Source organism: Microcebus murinus, chromosome 1 (genome assembly GCF_040939455.1).
Source record: "Microcebus murinus isolate Inina chromosome 1, M.murinus_Inina_mat1.0, whole genome shotgun sequence".
Lineage (NCBI taxonomy): Eukaryota > Metazoa > Chordata > Mammalia > Primates > Cheirogaleidae > Microcebus > Microcebus murinus.
In genome coordinates, this window is record NC_134104.1 from 150,696,416 (window position 1) to 150,713,775 (window position 17,360).

At 45.6% G+C, this 17,360-nt stretch overlaps 1 protein-coding gene across 1 annotated transcript in view; it reads right to left on the reverse strand.

Annotated features, from left to right (window-relative positions):
- Nucleotides 1-3,251: 3,251 nt before the first annotated feature.
- EXOSC7 (exosome component 7) overlaps nucleotides 3,252-17,360 on the reverse strand; it is a 34,599-nt gene continuing 20,490 nt past the window's right edge. Inside the window, exons 5-8 of the mRNA XM_012770344.3 lie at nucleotides 13,008-13,078; nucleotides 8,127-8,250; nucleotides 6,923-7,078; nucleotides 3,252-3,496 (exon numbers count right to left, since the gene is read on the reverse strand). Coding sequence (XP_012625798.1) covers nucleotides 3,392-3,496; nucleotides 6,923-7,078; nucleotides 8,127-8,250; nucleotides 13,008-13,078 — 456 coding nt within the window. The 3' untranslated portion in view covers nucleotides 3,252-3,391. The remainder of the gene's footprint in view (nucleotides 3,497-6,922; nucleotides 7,079-8,126; nucleotides 8,251-13,007; nucleotides 13,079-17,360) is intronic.

Here is a 17,360-nt window from a genome sequence, read left to right on the forward strand (position 1 = left end):
GTATGGTCTTTACATGGTCTCCAAAAAAGGGACAGGGGCTTTCCTTTAGCTAAGGGGTTGGGACTTCCTCTGCCTGCCCTAAGGATTCAGGGGAAGGTGGAGGACCAAGATCTTATCTTTAACCCAGGTCTGAGTCCTTTTCTTTCCTGTTAAAAGCCTTGACTTTTGCAAAGATAACCTGCTGAGGATGTACCCTGTCTCCTTTGCAATCCTGCTACCCTTGCACAAGCAAATCTTGGGAATGAAATTCAGCATTCTACTCCGCAGTTGCAGATCAGTCTCTTTAAACCGTGCCATGAATGCCTGCTGGTTTTATAGCACACCACAGTTGATGGCCGATGAGACAGCCATTTTTTACAAGGCTGTCCACCGCAGTTAATAGAAGTCAGCCCACTCAACGGTTCTCATTACCACCACCGCCGTGTGGTAGGGCTTTCATACAATCCAACGCTTCCCCCCGTACCTCATCTAAACCCAGCACAGGCAAGTCTTGGTAATGCCCATGCTGTAGGCGGTCCTGGGTTACCACCACCCACCCACAGGACTTTGCTGCCATCTGCCAATGACAGTTCCTTAAACCCCATTGGGAGGGTCTGCTTTCTAAGGCAGCTACTGGTACCAACGGCTTAGCCTGGGGTTCTCCCTAAAAGCAGAGCCTGAGACAAGACTCAGGTTCTGATAGTTTATTTGGGAGGTGATCCCACAGGGTGAAAGAGGGAAGAACTGGGGAGAGTAAGACAGGGAAGGAAGAGTTGATCCCAGTGATGAGCACCTGGGGCGTGATCCCACCGGCAAGGTTTGACGAGCATATCAAATACCTCTCTCAGAACTCTCCGCCCAGGGATCAAACGGAGCAGCGTTTCTCCACTGGCTCCCATCCCCCAGTGATCGTGGGCTGCCTCCAGAGACACCGAGTGCCCAGGACTGCTGGGCTGCACATACTCAATGCTGAGTGGGCTCCTGCCAGTTCCCAGGACACAGTGTCAGGGGCGCCTAGGAAAGCCGAGGTCTATGGCTAGCACTGGGGCGATCTGGCTGTCACGCAGTGCAGCGAAGCCTGCAGCTGTGGCTGGCCTGCGGCGGGCGGGGCCGAGGGCGGGAAGCAGCCCACCAGAGGCGTCTAACGCCACATAGGACAGCACTGAACAGTCCCCCCACTGACTGGCATTTACCTTGTGGCCATTATTTGGGATGTATACATAACACTGGGACGACCTTCTCTGTATTTAATGTTTTCTCTCCCTTTGTGTTTTGAATTATTTACTTTGGTTACATTCCCAGGAGTGGATTTATTAGGTCAAAGGGCAGGAACATTTTTAAGGCTTTTAATACACACTGCTAGATTGTTTCCAAAAAGTCTGTAGTAGCACAGTTATAATCTACTGGCAGTTTCTATGTGAGACCACTACCTTTATTGAGCAAATGCAAACAACTATTAATATTCTAAATTCATGTGCTTTGCAGGCTTGAATTTACTTGATTTGGGAAACCAAGAAGCACAGAAACAATATACCCGCTCTTACTTTGGCCAACTTCAATGTTCTTCTCCCTGATATGTTTATTTAAAGGCCCCTAAATACAGCTCTGGCTGTGCTGGGTGAAACAGGCCTCTCTAGAACAGTATTTTTCCAAGTCTTTGCCAGTTTCTGCTGTCAGTTTTCTCTTCTCTATTCTTTCTGAGAGCTGCAATAATCAGACGTTTCCAATAAATGCTTCTCCCGGAGAGACCTTGCTGGTGTGGTATTTTATTTGTGACCTACACGTCTTATATGTAGGGGCAGGCTTTAAGGAGAGGTGGTTAGAGATAGACGCTGATATCTATTTCTCTCCTTATTCTTACTGCAGCCCAGCCGGGCAGCTGTTTGTTATACAACCGGCCTGGCCACATCTCATCTGCCTGTCTGAAGGGAGATGAAGCCGAGTTTCACATTTGTGACAGTCCCCGTTCTAATTCATGCCTCGCCCAATGACCCCATGAAGCTGATCGTCGTGCAAACTCAGCTGTATCTCTGCACCGCCACCAGCGCTTGTCTCATCATGTCATGGGCAGCCAGCTGGGAGCAGGGGAGGAGGAACGAAGTTGGCTTCTGCCTTGTGGGGAGCACTGAGTGTCACAGCACCTGTAGGGTCACTGGAAATCACTGCGAAAGCCTACAGGAAAAGATGAAAACCCAGGCTGTGTTCTCAACAGGGCAGCAGCTTCCACATCAAGCCCAAATCCAGGCAGTTGCTTCTCTCCGCAGGGATGGACCTGGCCGTGCTTGGAGGCGGCGCCCACACCAGGGCCTCTGGAAGCAGTCCACAGGGCTTCAGCTCACATCATGTTCTTTCCATTAGGCGATAAATTCCTAACGCCTTACCCCATTTGTCTAACTGAAATGCAGAAAGCAAATGCCACGGCTGAAATACTCTCCTCCATGAATCAGCTCCTTCCCCAGGGTGTTTTAAGATTGATTTAGGAGTTTTGGTTCCCCTGGAAAATAACAAAGACTGCTCTACCCATGGAGAGACTTACCTCTAGCACACTGCACTGTGAACACAGTGCAGAACACAGGCTTATGGGAAGACCGTTCTGGGCTATGAGGAATGGCCTTCCATCCCCAGAGTATGAAGGCACATGAGTAATCAAATGACAACATCTCTGAAGCAGCCTTCTTAATTCTGATAAAACAATGAAATCTTAGGAAACACCAGGGAGTGGTTATAAAACACAATGCAATTTCAAAACAAGAGTGATAAGAAAGGTTGGCTAAGGGCCAAAGTGGCCACTAAGGCCCTGACCGTAGGGAGTTGCACCTGGATCTCATGGCGGGCAGGAAGCCAGAGGTGGGCTTCCTCCGGATTGGGAAGGCTCACCGGCCAGGCAGGCGTGCGGGTCTGGTCCGTAGCTGGGGCCGAGTGCTTCCTCTTCTCTCCTCCCCAGAAGCACCCAAATACACAAGGCAAATGAACTTTTCTCTCTGATTCTTATTTTGAAAGTTCTACAAGGGGAAAAAAATTCCCCAAATATTATACATATCATAAGCATTTCCTTTAAACCATTTCCTGCCAGGTCTTTATTCCAGTGTGTTTACTGCTGCTGTTTTGAGCACCTGCAGCATAAGTCTCCTGGGGAAGCCCACGGCCAGAGCCCTGTCCCTACGCGGCAGGCCCAGGACTTGGCTGCCATTCACCGGGCAAGAGCCAGACTCTGAGGGGTCAACAGATGGCATCCTGGTTTCCAGCTGAAGAACTCTAGACATACCACACCAGACCAGAAAATAGACTTTAATTTTACAGGTACAAATGTTGCATTAAATTCATTAACAGTTACGAAAAATATATACAAACTTCAGTTTGAAAGCAAAAGTAAAAAAACAAACAATCCGCAGTTGAGGGGACGATGCGCAAATCATCCCAGGAATCCGACTTTCTGTCTCTTGGGCCCCAGGCTTTCTTCCTTGTGGAGAACACTCTGCAGGGAGGTGTGCAGCACCTTGCCCACTCGCTTGCCGGTCTGCAGAAGGGACGAAAGAGAGCACACACACTCGTGAGGCCCACGCGCTCTGACCAGGGGACGCGTCCCCTCTGCCAGCTAGCCATGCTGACGCTGTACACATTCCATCTGCCTCAGGGGACTTTCACTTAATTAAAACAAAAACTAACCCCAAACCACAACATAACACTTACATTTTGGAAAAACCTCCATAGCAAAAAATAAAAATGAAAGACACCAATTCCCAGGCAACAAACAAGAAGCAACAAAGCCTGCCTTCGTCATTAACTTATGCTTAGCATTCCTGCCGCCATTACAACAAGCAGCAAAGTTGTCAAACAGATCTGGGCTTGGTGACAGTGACACTGCACTGTAGTGAAAAGGCCTAGGGAGACCACAGGGAATCCAGAGTTTGTCTGGAGAAGGAACAGATGGTGCTGAGGACACTTCTGCAAGCAGTTTCTTTTTCTTTTCTTTTTTTTTTTTTTTTTTTGAGTCCTACTCTGTTGCCTGAGCTAGAGTGCCGTGGCATCAGCCTAGCTCACAGCAACCTCAAACTCCTGGGCTCAAGCAATCCTCCTGCCTCAGCCTCCCGAGTAGCTGGGACTACAGGCATGCGCCACCATGCCCGGCTAATTATATATTTATATTTATATATATATATATGTGTGTGTGTGTATATATATATATAATTTTTTTTTAGTTGTCCAGGTAATTTCTGTTTTTTTCTTCTTTTTTTTTTTTTTTTTTTTTTTTAACTAGTTCAACCTCTGTGGAAATTTCTGTTTTTTTAGTAGAGATGGGGTATCGCTCTTGCTCAGAGCTGGTCTCGAACTCCTGAGCTCAAACGATCCATCCACCTCAGCCTCCCAGAGTGCTAGGATTACAGGCGTGAGCCACCACGCCTGGCCTGCAGTTTCTTAATTCACCTCCCACTAAGCCTCCAAGCAGAACTGCTTAGATGTCACCACAGTCAATACCTGCATGGGGTCTTTGGTGTTACTGCCATGCAGGGAGATGCTAAAGGAAGTGGAATGTTGGACTTAGAACACATCAAGAGGTCAGACAGCCCAAATTTAGTATTCAGCCCCTACATAGCAGATACAAGAGGGCTTCTAAAAAATTTTTTTAAACCCAATATACTAAAATCTTTCTTTATGAAACTGCTATTCTATCTCTATCTGGGCTCACCAATCATTTTAAGAATACAATGAACCAATCACAAGCCTCTACGCCATCAGGTCTTACATGTTCCATAGCAGTTTAACTCTGCCACTGGTTCCAACAATGTCAGCGAGAAAGACACCCAGGCCTACATCCCTGCCCCAGTCCTCCCAGGTACAGGTGTATTCTCAGAGTCATTAATGTGTGCCTTCTCCCTTGGCCCCTAACTACAAGGTAGGATGAGATTCCAAGCATGACTTAAAACTCTTATGAAAAGATTGTCTAAATCAAAAAGGCTGGGAAGTGATCAACTCTATGAAATGCAAAGTCAGGGTTAAGGTCCAAAATGCCTTTGGAAAAATTTTTATCACATTAGAAAAAGAAAAAATGTCAAAGCCCATCAAATAGCAGCACTAATTGTCCATATAAATGAAGGTCGAGAGAGGACAAGAGCAGATGAGATAGACAGGATGCCAGGACTTGTGAGGGCTTTAATGCCTCTGAACCTGGACTTGTAGGAGACAGACGGCAGAGGCTGGGGGTGGCAGCCTGCAAAGCAACCCCCGAGGCGCTCAGCTTAGCCATCCAGTCACTTCTGGGTTGCTGCATCCCCGTGTGAGACAAACAGTGAGCCGGGCCACAGGGCTGCAGTCCCATGATCAGAGTCAGCAGACCTCATCCCCAAACTCTAGGGGAGGAAACGCTCAGCTCCACTTCTCCCGCCTACCGCAGCCAGAGCAGATCTAGGTTATAAGGCTGAAAGAGCAACAATAGTGGCAGAGGGCAGGGACTCCGGAGCCACACAGTCTGGGTTCGAATCCTAGCATTTATGAGCTGTGAGGCCTGTAGGCAAGTTATGTGCCTCAGTTTCCTCATCTGTAAAAATGAGGATAACAACAGTTACACCTCACAGACTTGTTGAGGATTAAATGACATAATACATTTAAAGCACTGAAAACTGGCACATAGTAAGGGCACAATAAATTTCAGCTATTATTTATTTTTGTTGTTTAGATACAGGAATGCTCATAAAATACTCTTGCAGCAGGAAAGGAATACCTTCTAAAACAGGTTTGATAGTCACTTGTCTAGAGCGGCCTTTGGTAGAACTGAGAAAGCATTGTAAGTGCTTCTGGAGGAACCTGAACTCAGGGTGCTCGATGGAGCCCAGGGAATGAGAGTCAACATTTACTGAGAACTGATGGGATGTACCAGACACACGCCTCCCCTCCACACCCTCACATAACCCTCATAACCACCTCTGAGGCAGACACTACTGTCATTATTCCCACTTTGCAGATGAGGGGACAGCGGCCAGACCCTGCAGAATCTGCAGCCTGGGCAGTATGTCTTCACGGCCCACGATGGGGAACTCCACACTGTAGACATCGGCCGCCTTGTTCTTTTAAATAAGATGATAAAAAGAGAACATAGAAATCAAGTGCTTTGGATTCTTCAGTGAAAAGTCATCGTTTCCAAGAAGGAAGGAAGAGTGCTTGCTATCTCTGTGGTGATACGGTAGTTACCTGAGAAAAAGTAAGTAATCAGATCTGGCTACCTCTATTCCTGGCAGCTGAGGAGCAGTCAGTCAGAAAGCTGAGGTGGATGTGGCGGGAAGGAAGGTCTGGGAAGACAGAGGTGAGCACCACTTGGTCCCTGCCCCGAGGGGCCTCCAGGCCAGTGACGGAGCTGGAATGTGGAGCGAACAGCACAGAGCAGCCGCAGACCAGACGTGCCCTGATGACGCTGCCAGGGGCCGGGGCCCAGAGGGTAGCGGCCCACCCTGCCCCGGAGGAGGTTGGATTTCCCACTGGTCTCCATTTAAACACCTCTAGAGCTATGAACAGTTGGGAAGATGGCCGCCCTTCAGTCCCTGGCTCCACCTTTACTCACTCGCTCCCTTCAAGGGATAGAAAGCAGTCAGCCAGGAACTCAATCCCCTCATCAAATCACACGAGCTTACAATGCTGGAGTTGCAAGTGACTCTTTACATTATCAAAGTGCAATACTTTCATTTAGAAAGGTAGAAACTTGGGAACAGAGAGGAGGAAGGACTTGCTAAGGAAAAGCAACAGCTACTGGTAGGTTCCTCACCTCCCAGTCCAGAGCCCCCACCCCAGCCGCCTTGGCTAGGTCAGCAGACCCCCAGCCCACACCAGCTATTATCCAAGCTCCAAGTCAAGGGTATAAATGGGGAGAATCCCCGCGGTGTGACCAACGGGGTAGGAAGCAGCAAGCACCCCCAGCCAGGTCTCAGCACCTGCCTTGGAACCCGAGCCTCACCTCCATCATCTCGAAGATGCTCTCTGGGTCCAGGCTGCCCTTCCCCACTTTCCTCATGCACGTCACGACTCCCTTGCTGGTCACCGACACCAGCAAGCTGGCCAAGGAGCAGGCCTCCTCCTGAAGAGTGGCGTCCACCACGTGCCGATAGCCAATCTGCAAAGTCAGTCAGGGCAGCTCAGCACGCGCGTGGGTAACGCACCCCCCAAAGCCACACCCTTGACGGCCTCATGGTAGGAATCACTACACCAGCAAGCAACATGCTTTGCTCATTCACGACTTGACTTTAGATTCTGCTCCTAAGGAAAGCGTTTGAAGGAATGTTCAACAATTCTATTAAAGGCCACCGTGTGCGTGGTACAATAAAAACATGAAATGGAAAGATGGCACAACAGGGCTTAGAACTGTAAATCCAAGTCAAAGGCTACCAGCGCTTCCCACACAAGGACACAGGGGAGAAATCCAAACGTGAGGCCACGTGGCTCCTTCCCCGATGGCAAGCGTGAGTCATGAGGGTCCTGCTAAGCAACAAGCTCCAGAATGAGTCAAGACCCAACATCCTTCTGTCTGAACATCTCACCACACCCTGGTTTGTGAAGTGATTTGGGTAGAAAAAACCTGATCCATTCAGCCTTATTTTTACGTAATGAATCCTGTGTGGAATTAGCCACAGTCCCGCCATTACAGGCCTCTTTGCACAGCCGGGGGCGGCAACATCACACATCGGCATCAGCCAGATGTTTGGCTCCACGGGCCTCTGCACTATGTGAAAACCACGCCTGACACATGAGACGCCCAGGACCTGCTCCAACCCACCCCTCACTTTGCAGAGGGGACAGTGTTTGCCACCCTACCACTACTCAACCACTTTAGGTCTGTAGGGCTGAGGGAATTAAAGGAGATGTGCATGCAGGGTATTAAGTGAAGTGCATGGTGTGTACACGGAGCCCTACAAACTCTGGCTACTCTTACTATGACCCACTCCTGTGCTCCTAGGACTATGTCATATCTTTCAATTAAAAAAAGAAAGAGCTACTTATGGTAGTGGTTTATAATATAATCAAATTATTGGATTTGGGTTGAAGTTACTTCTATGTGGTTTGTGATACTATAACTTCTTTGATTTATTAAATTACCTCAACGGGTTGGGATTAGAGACCCACATCCTCAGGGAAAACAAAAACCTTAAGATACGAACTTATACCTTGCACAGAGTGACAATGCAGGGGACATTCTCCACACTTAGTCGGATGCAGTCATATGGGTCATCAGACAGTTCAATGTCCTTCGACCCCTCTTCGTCCTCCAGAACTCGAACCCTTGGTATCCTGGAAGCAGAAGCACAATTAAAATTCCCACTTAGTGAGAGGAGGAAAAATAACTTCTTCTTCTTGAGATTGAGAATAGGAGTTGGAATCTTGTATCTCACAGGAGAAGTTATGCCATACCGGTACTTTATCATCTGCAACCCTGTCACCCCTGCCAAAAGCACACAGGCAACACGGCAGTACAGTGAGGAAAGGAGATCTTTTAGAAAATGATGCTGGGTCAATCAGATATCCACATAGAAAAAAAATGAATCTCAACCCCACCTCATACCACACACAAAAATCTATACCAAATAGACTGTAGATACAAAGATGAAAGATAAAACAATAAAACTTTTAGGTACAAAACTGAGAATATCTGCATGACCTTAGAGTAGACAAATATTTTTTTAAACAGGATATAGAAAGTGTTATCATAAAGGAAATATATATATATATTTAATTACATTAACATTATGAACTTCTGCTTGTCAAAAAAAAATCATTTAAAAACTAAAAATGTAATCCAGAGTGGAGAAAATATTTACAAATATGTATCTGACAGATTACATGAAGAATTTCTACCAAACACAAGGAAAAGACAGAACACTCAATAGAAAAATGGGCAAAAGACTTCAGCAGGGACTTCTAAAAAAGGCTATCCAAGCAGTCAATAAACACATGAAAAGGGGTTCAACTTAAATATTCACCAAAAATACAAATTAAAACTACAATGAGATACTCAGACACACCCACCAGGATAGCTAATAGTAAAAAGACAAAAAGAAAATCCATGAGTTGGCAAAGATGTGGAACAACCCAGAAGTCTCATACATTGTTGGTGAGGGTATCAACTGGTAAAAAGCACTTTGGACAACCATTGTGCAGTATCTATTAATACTATAATTAAACATAGCCATACTCTATGACCCAGAACTCTCCTCCCCTGCATAAATGGATAAATATGTGCACCAAAGACAGTACACAAATGTTTGTGTCCAGCCCTATTGGTAATAGCCAAAAATTGCAACCTATCCAGATATCTATCAACAATAGAATGGATAAACTATGATTTACACACACAGTGGAACACCACACAGCAAAATACAAACTATGACTACTGGCAATAACACAGATGTCTCAAAACATAATGCTCAGTGAACAAAGCAGACATGAAAGAGGACGTAGTATACGATACCATTTATATCAAGTGCAAAACTAATCTATAGTTTTAGGACACTGGTTATGATCAGTGAGTGTAATGACTGTACCGGGCTACAGGAAGTGGGGGTTGCTTCTGGGGTGTTGTCAACATTGTTTCTGGAGCTGGGTGCTGGAAAATACATTTAACCCATAAATTCACTCCAGTGAATTCACTCCAGTCTAGGGTAGAGGAGCTAGGAAGGAAGAGGTGGTCCATCCAGCAACTGTATAAAAACAGTGTTGGTGCTTTTCCCAGTTCCTCTAACAAAAGCCCCCTATGACCTAGTCCTGCTGGCCAGCCCTACACAATGCAGCATCCAGACTAGGGGAACTTCAGCCACAGAATGTCCATAAGGGTCAAGGAAACCCACTACTGTCTACCCTGGTTGGAGCCTCCACGTCAGGGGCCCGCAGGTTGTAAGTACTAAGTAATATCCTATTTGAACAAGTCAGGTAACCAGGTTGAACTGTTGGTTAACATACCAACTTTGGTTGGTATGTTTAAAAAAATGTGTACACACACACACACACACCACATTTCCTGATTTCCCAACCCTGTGGCCACAACCCTGGGCAGAAGGGTTAAAGAATATCCTCAGCCTCCCTCTACCCTTCTAACGGACCCTGACTGTGCAGAAGGTCTCTCCACATACCAGGGGCACTCGATGCCTCCGAGCCCTCATTCCTTGCTGCCTGCAGGGCTGTTCTTGGTCTGGGGATAAAATCATGACTGTGCCCATGACAGGTGTATTCCCCACCCTGAGCAGCTGGGTTTTAGCATCCTGATGTACAGTTTGCCCAACACCTCCCCCACGGCTAACCAGCCTCATCCAGTTCCCAATTTCTCTTTTTGCTTGGGTGCCCATGGAAACCAGCTGGCAGATGGGGAGTCATTTCTGAGGCTCGAGATACATCAGATGGCAACTTCCTTTCTTTTTCCAACCGGGCCCAAGCACAAGCTGCTGCTGCTGGGATCTGGCACGCAGCCTCCCACCGGGGCCACGAGTGCCGGGTCCACGTCTCAAATCGTCTTGGCAAGGAGTCTAGTGGCACAGTTAGGGGTGGGGGACTCTACAGCTTTCGTTCTCAGCAATTATTCCATCCTGCAATTTGTTTGTTTTAAACTACACAGGTAGTCTACATTCACCATAAAAAAACACTCTAAAATACAGATAAATATTAAATTGGCCAAAATGTGAACACTGAAAAATAATTATAATGACCATTGTAGGATATAAATATTTCTAGACATATTAAGTAGAAGAATTGCCAAAAGTAAGATACAATAAAGCAAACAAAGAAACAGGATGGGGAAACTGCATTTAGTTAATGGTTTTCCATATTAACAAGCCTCCAAACATGCTGCGTGTGGGTTTCAAGTCCCTACATCAGACACACTCAGTTTGCTTCCACTTTCCTACCACTACAAAGAACCTGTGATGAACAGCCTATAATAAACATCTTTGCTCACTTATTCAATTATTTCCCTAGGTTATATTCCTAGAAGTTTCCAATTCTCATTTTTTAATACCCTAGGAGGCTGTGTCGCCTCAATGTAAGCCTTCTCATGGAATGGGCACTCCCACCTACAGAGTTAGGTCAGTAAACAGGACATGTCTGATTTTGAGTCAAAAGTTAGTTTATTATATCTCAAACAAGCAGTACGATTTACCAAAGTATGTGCCTAAACTATCGACACAATTCTGCAATCTTAACAGTAGCTTGGATATGCCAGCAGTGAAGAAGCCTGGAGGGCCAGTGGGTATGAAACTGCAAAAGGCATTTTCCACGCTTGTGGAGAACTGAATATTTTCCTTGCAAGAAGTGGTCCAAAGCCTGGAAGAAGTGGTAGTTGGTCAAGGTCTGGTGAATATGATGAAGGACAGAGTTTCCAAGTGCAGCCTCTGTAGCTCGAGCAACACTGTGTGCGACATGTGGTCGAGCATTGTCTTTCGAGAGGACTGGCCTGTCTCTATTGACCAATCTCAGCTGCTTAATCACAAGCATCCTCATCATTTCGTCTAATTGGTTGCAGTAAACATCTGCTGTAATGGATTGACCAAGTTTCATGAAGCTGTAGTGGATAATACCAGCACTAGACCACCAAACAGACACCATGAGCTTTTTTGATGAATATTTGGTTTGGGACTGTGTTTCGGCACTTCATCTTTATCCAGCCATTGTGCCAAACCTACACTTGCAATTGTCAAAAAGAGCCCACTTTTCATCACAAGTAACTATGCAGTGTAGAAATGGTTCACCTTCATGTTGCAACAGCAAAGAAAGGCAAGTTTCCATAAGAATTCTCTCCTGACGCTCGCTTAATTCATGCAGTACCCATCTTTCCAGCTTCTTTATGTTGCCAATTTGTTTCAAATGGTTCAATATTGTTGAATAGTAACGCCAATCCTTGCTACTAATTCACACATAGGTTGAGATGGATTTGCTTCCACTACAGCTTTCAGCTCACCATTATCCACCTTGGTCTCAGGTCACCCATGTGGCTCATTTTCAAGATTAAACTCACCAGAACGGAACCTTTCAAACCATCAGCATACTGTGCATTTATTAGCTACATACTTCCCAAACACTTTGTTGATATTTCAAGCTGTCAGCGCATTGGGTCCACGATGGAACTCATATTTGAAAATAACAACAAATTTTTGACTTATCCATGGTTTCACAAAAATTGCTCCAAAAAGAACTTTGAAAGATAATCACAAGCCTAGCGATGCACTTAAAAGAATAAGGATGTGCCTTCACAATAAAAATAAAGCAAGAATTGTCAAAGTGAAATGTCAAAGATATCACCCGTAAAACTTAGTACTTAAGGAAATTAGACATTTCATGCTAATAACCTAATATTTACTTACAAATGCTGCAAACGTTCCTCAAAGTACTTGGTGCACAGAAGTTGGAAAGCCTACATAACCAGTCAGAAGAAACGTCAACACCACAAAAGCTTTAGCACCTTGTCCCTTCTACACAGCCTGTTTGGGAAGCTAAGCCACAGTGGCATAATTTCTTGTTTTTAACTTAAACCAAAGAGCCGGCTGCCACCCTGCTGTTAGAACATTCGTGTGTACAATCAAGGAATATGTGAGCACCTACTGTGAGTCAGGCACTGCTCATGGTGCTAGGGATACAGCAGAATATAAAACAGGCAAAATCCTCCTCCCCATGAGTTTTCTCAGAAACGGTATTTAGGTAGTTGACCTGTAGGTGGTGTCTAGTTTTTCTTGCTTCTCTGTAGTTTTCTAGTATGTGTTTACTTATGAAAATAACAATACAAAAAATAAATACAGAAATGTAAGCATATATTCAGTTTAACTTATGAAATCTCTCTTTTCCGGAGGTTGACATTAGATACCACCATTTTCCATCACATGTATCCTATAAAGATATACAATATCATGTACCCATAAAAAAAAAAAAAAAAAAAGAAACACGACTTTCAATGTTAAAACCCCTAGTTATCTTTACTTATGAGCTACAGTAGAAATTTCCTAACTGTTCCATTACGAGTGTCTGCTCTGGTCCTCTGCAGGGCCAGAGCTGTCTGCAGGAAGACTCACCTTGTATTGAAGAGAGCAGCCTTTACAGCAACGGAAATGGCATCAAACAAATTTCCACCACATTCCAGTAGCTAAGGGAGACAGGGATTGACAAGGGAAGAAAAAGGAAGCATCATTCTTACTTTACATATGATCCCAGTTAAGGACACTGATTCCTAAGAAATGGTGACTGAATGTGTGCGTATGAAATTAAGATAAGAATGCATGGCTGCTCTCCTGGCAAGCCATGTGGTGACTACAGCTCACTGACAGTGTGTTCACCCTAACTGTGAGTGCCGCCTTGTCATGGCTGTGCGTGCAAGGGCCACACGCACAGGTGACAGTTGGCCCCAGCTGGGTACCAGCACTAAGAGGCATCGGCTTGCTATGGAGCTCCTCTCACTGGCACTCCAGCCAGTTGGGCTTGCACTGAAAAACAGACTGATCATTTTTATTTTGCCCCAAATAGCTCCCAATGGCACCCCGAGAGTTACTCCAATCTTTGCTAACATATGCCTGGCCTCCAAGCAGGTAGAAAACGGTGGCTACTGATGCTGCAGCTGCTAGCAGGTTCGTGTTTATTAGTGGAATCACCCCTTGTATGTAAGGATCAATATACAGCTGATGCTCAAACATGAAACACCGCTGCATGTTTTACAGTAATTATGATAAAAGCTAAGGTCTCTCATGAAAGCTCTTGCCCATGAACAAAAGCGTTGGGTGCACGTATGCGTGCTCATCTAGCAGGGAAGGTCAGTGGAAGGCGGCACATCGCTCTGCCCTCCTTTTAGAGAAGCCTGGGCCTGAGGTTATGGAATAAAGCTGGGCTGCCCTGAGTAAGAAAGGAGAGAAGCAATATGTAGAAAGAAAAGTCATGTATTTCTGTGTGTTTTTGTTTAGAATCTGTCTCCTCTTCATCTGAACTATGAACTCCTAAAGGCTGGGACTCTGTGGTTTAGTTCAATCCTTAATCCCAGAGCTCAAAAGAAGGGCTGCTATGAAGAACGAGGCTGGTGGTTATTTGTGAAAGACAGGCAGGCCCGAAGGCTGGCCCTTCCAAACTCAGCTAAGTCAGAGTCAATACTTATATCCAGAACATCTCATCATGTAGTTCATTCATGCCCACTGCAAGTCTCTAATTCTCACCTTTCAGCTTTCCAAGCAAACCTCAGTTCCAGATACCCTCTTTCCTGTATATTTGTTATTAAAATATGATTCCCAGCCTATGTCACCACCTGACTTTGTAATGGCAACTTACTCACCTAGCAACTGGACTAGCTCTTTTCTACTCCGGTGACTGTTCAGACATAGACTGCCACACAGCAAAGGGGCTCTGGGCCAGACTCCTGACTTAGTAATCTGGATTTGATTCCTGTCTTCTCCAGTTAGCTGCATGACCCTGGGTGGTACTTAACCTCTCTTGACCAACTGTGGAGGCTAAAAATCACACCTGTTTCACAGAGTTCTTATATAGCTGGAATGAGTTAATATTGGCAAAGCCCGAGACGTGTGCTTAGCACATAGTAAGCATTAGCTAATAAGTGCAGTGCTCTTTCTATCGTCCTGTGCTGTGTCTCATTACAGTTGGACACAAACTTTGACTTTCAACATTCTAGCTTATCACCTAGACATGAAATGAAGAGGGCAGAATGCTAAAATAAACCCTGAATATCTGCTGAGGGGCCCTCCAGAAGGGCAGGCACCAATCAGCCTGTCTTCCTCCACAGAGTGCGAAGGAATGAGCACACCCTCTGGTCTCAGGTCTGCCTGCCCAGACTCCCCACAGTGTACCACACAACGGGGTACCTCGGGGTGCTCCCTGGAGCCAGACCGCGTGGGTCTGACACTCATCCCTGCCACTTGCTGGCTATGTGTCCTCCGAGCTTCGGTTTCCCCATCAGTAAAGCAAAGCCACGCTTCTTTTACAGGGTGGCTGTGAGGATGAAACGAGATCACAACCTTAACATTCCCAGCCCATAACAGGTGCTCACAGATCCTACCTTCCTCTCTCTACTGCCAGGCAGGCCCAGCCTAGCAGGAGTCTTTTTGCTAAACATACTGGCGCAGCTAAGAAGCAGGGGGAGAGTAAGGGGTATAGGGAGATCCAAAGCAGCTGAATGGGCTACCTGCGTAGACCCAGAACAAGCTAGGAGGAAAACAGGAGGCACAGGACACCCAGTGTCACAGAGGCACCCCAGGACTGTGGTCCTAGAGCAGGCCGTAGGTGTCCCTCCTGTGACAGAGGTGGGAAAGGAGAAGTGGATAAGGGGAAGACACAAACACCTCCCTCTTTCAGATGCATAAATCCTAGAGTGGTTCTTTTAGGGAAACAGCACAACTTATTCTGTAACACCCTGGGGAGGAGGGCTTTCTTTCCTAAGGCAAACTTCCAAAACACGCTGCTAAGAAAAACAGCCTACCAAATAGCAAACGTGTGCCCCACGCACAAAACCTGCCCCTCCTGGATTTCCCCTCACTGTTCGCTCAGACACCCGGGCTCAGCACCTCCTGTCACCCACGCAGCCAGCTCTGCAGGTGCTGCGGCGACTCTTCCATTCTTGTGACCAATCTTGTGACCAATCTCCCCACCAAAGGTCACCTGTACATTGTGAGTATGACAAAGTCCTAAGAGTTATCCCAGGTGGGGTAAAAAAAAAAAAATGCAATTAAAAACCTATGAAGAGCAAAGAAAAGTTTCCATGAATTTAAACGTTTATTCTAATAACTCAATTGGGGAAAAACATAATGCCAGAAATAGGTGGATCATCTGACTGTAATAGGTTTTAAGTAAGTATGCCTGCAATAAACGTATGAAGCCACGGCGGGGTACCCAGCGAATATCTGAGGATAGAATATCTGCCTGAGGACTACCCAGACAAGTTGGTAAAAATAAATCATAAGAGATTCATTTTTCACAATTCCAGGGACAAGACTGGATTTCCAAGACCTCGCTTCAAACACAGACTCAATCTACTCAGTATATCTTTGATTTAGTATGAAAACATATCCCCCAAACAAAAGTCTATCCCAAGGCTTACACAAAGCACGTTCCCACCAAGGTTGAACGCAAACATTTGCTTCCATGCAGGAGGAACCCCTCCACAGATACAAATTACATGAATGACAAAAACTGATCTACCTCATTCATAATTATTTAAATGCTTTTCTAATTCATGAAAAACTTTTCTGAAGATGACAACATTTCAAAAGCTCAGGTCTTCCTCCAAAAGAAGCAAAACTTTTCTATAAATATCTGAGAAGAAATCCAAATGCCAAGAGTCTTAAAAAGAAAGGTCTACAGATGACAGGGACATAGTGCACACTATCCCCCGATACTCCAGCTCATGGAAGAAGAGGGCTGTTTCTGAGCTGAGATGATGTCCCTATATTCATCAGTTTTCCCAAAGCCTTCACTAAGAGAAGAACAGGTTTTCTGTTGCTTTGGTGTAACTGAATCATAAGTGCCTCAGTCCTTATCACTGGGCCATTCTCCTACAAAACCGCAAGTGTGCACAAATAGCCAGGAGTAGCAAAGCACGATTGCCAAAGGACAAATGTAGGGTGCCATAGCACTCATGTCTTTAACTTGTTTTGGTGGGGGAGGGGAGAGGACAGAAAGCTCTTCAGACACCAGGTGGAACCTGAGAGTTCGCATCAGGGGGCTGCCCCTCCCCGGGCAACTAGGAAGCCTGTCTCCACAGTCCTTGGTAAGACTGTAGGCTGCCGGTTCCCACCTCCTCAAAACCAGGACCTGTGAAATTATCTGTGTGGTGGGAATCACACTGCAAGGTACATCCTACTTATAAGGGATGAGATAAAGCAAATAGACTTGTAATTTCATTATTTTTACCTATTACCATCAGCATTCATAACAGTCCTAACCTGTTAGACAATGGTTACCACTGCTATCTTTTGACTATGTTCCGTCCATTATCATATTAATTTAAAAATATCCAGAAAGCCCTACCCTGTTTCACACAGAGCCTACAACAGCCAGTTGTTTCTCTTCATGAAGTTCACTATCAGTTGAAATATCTCCTTTATTTGCACATTCATTAAAGAATCTGTTTGGTCAATGGCTTAGTCTGTGTCCTCACTTTGAAGTGGAAGATGTAGTTGATAATCTCAAGGCTCATAAAATTTAATGAGGAATAAAACAAACCCAACAAGAGCCTGTACACGAATAAGCCACTGACTGCTACATTATTACACAAAGGTATAATTAATCACAGCTACCCAGAGAAGTTACCATCAAGCACCAAAACCTGGGTAGAGGAGTATTTGGGAGAGAAAGAAGGGCTGGCCTGAAAAGACTCCTAGGGGATATTTTGTGTGGGAAGAGGCAGGGCCTCTGGATACTAACCTGGGACATGA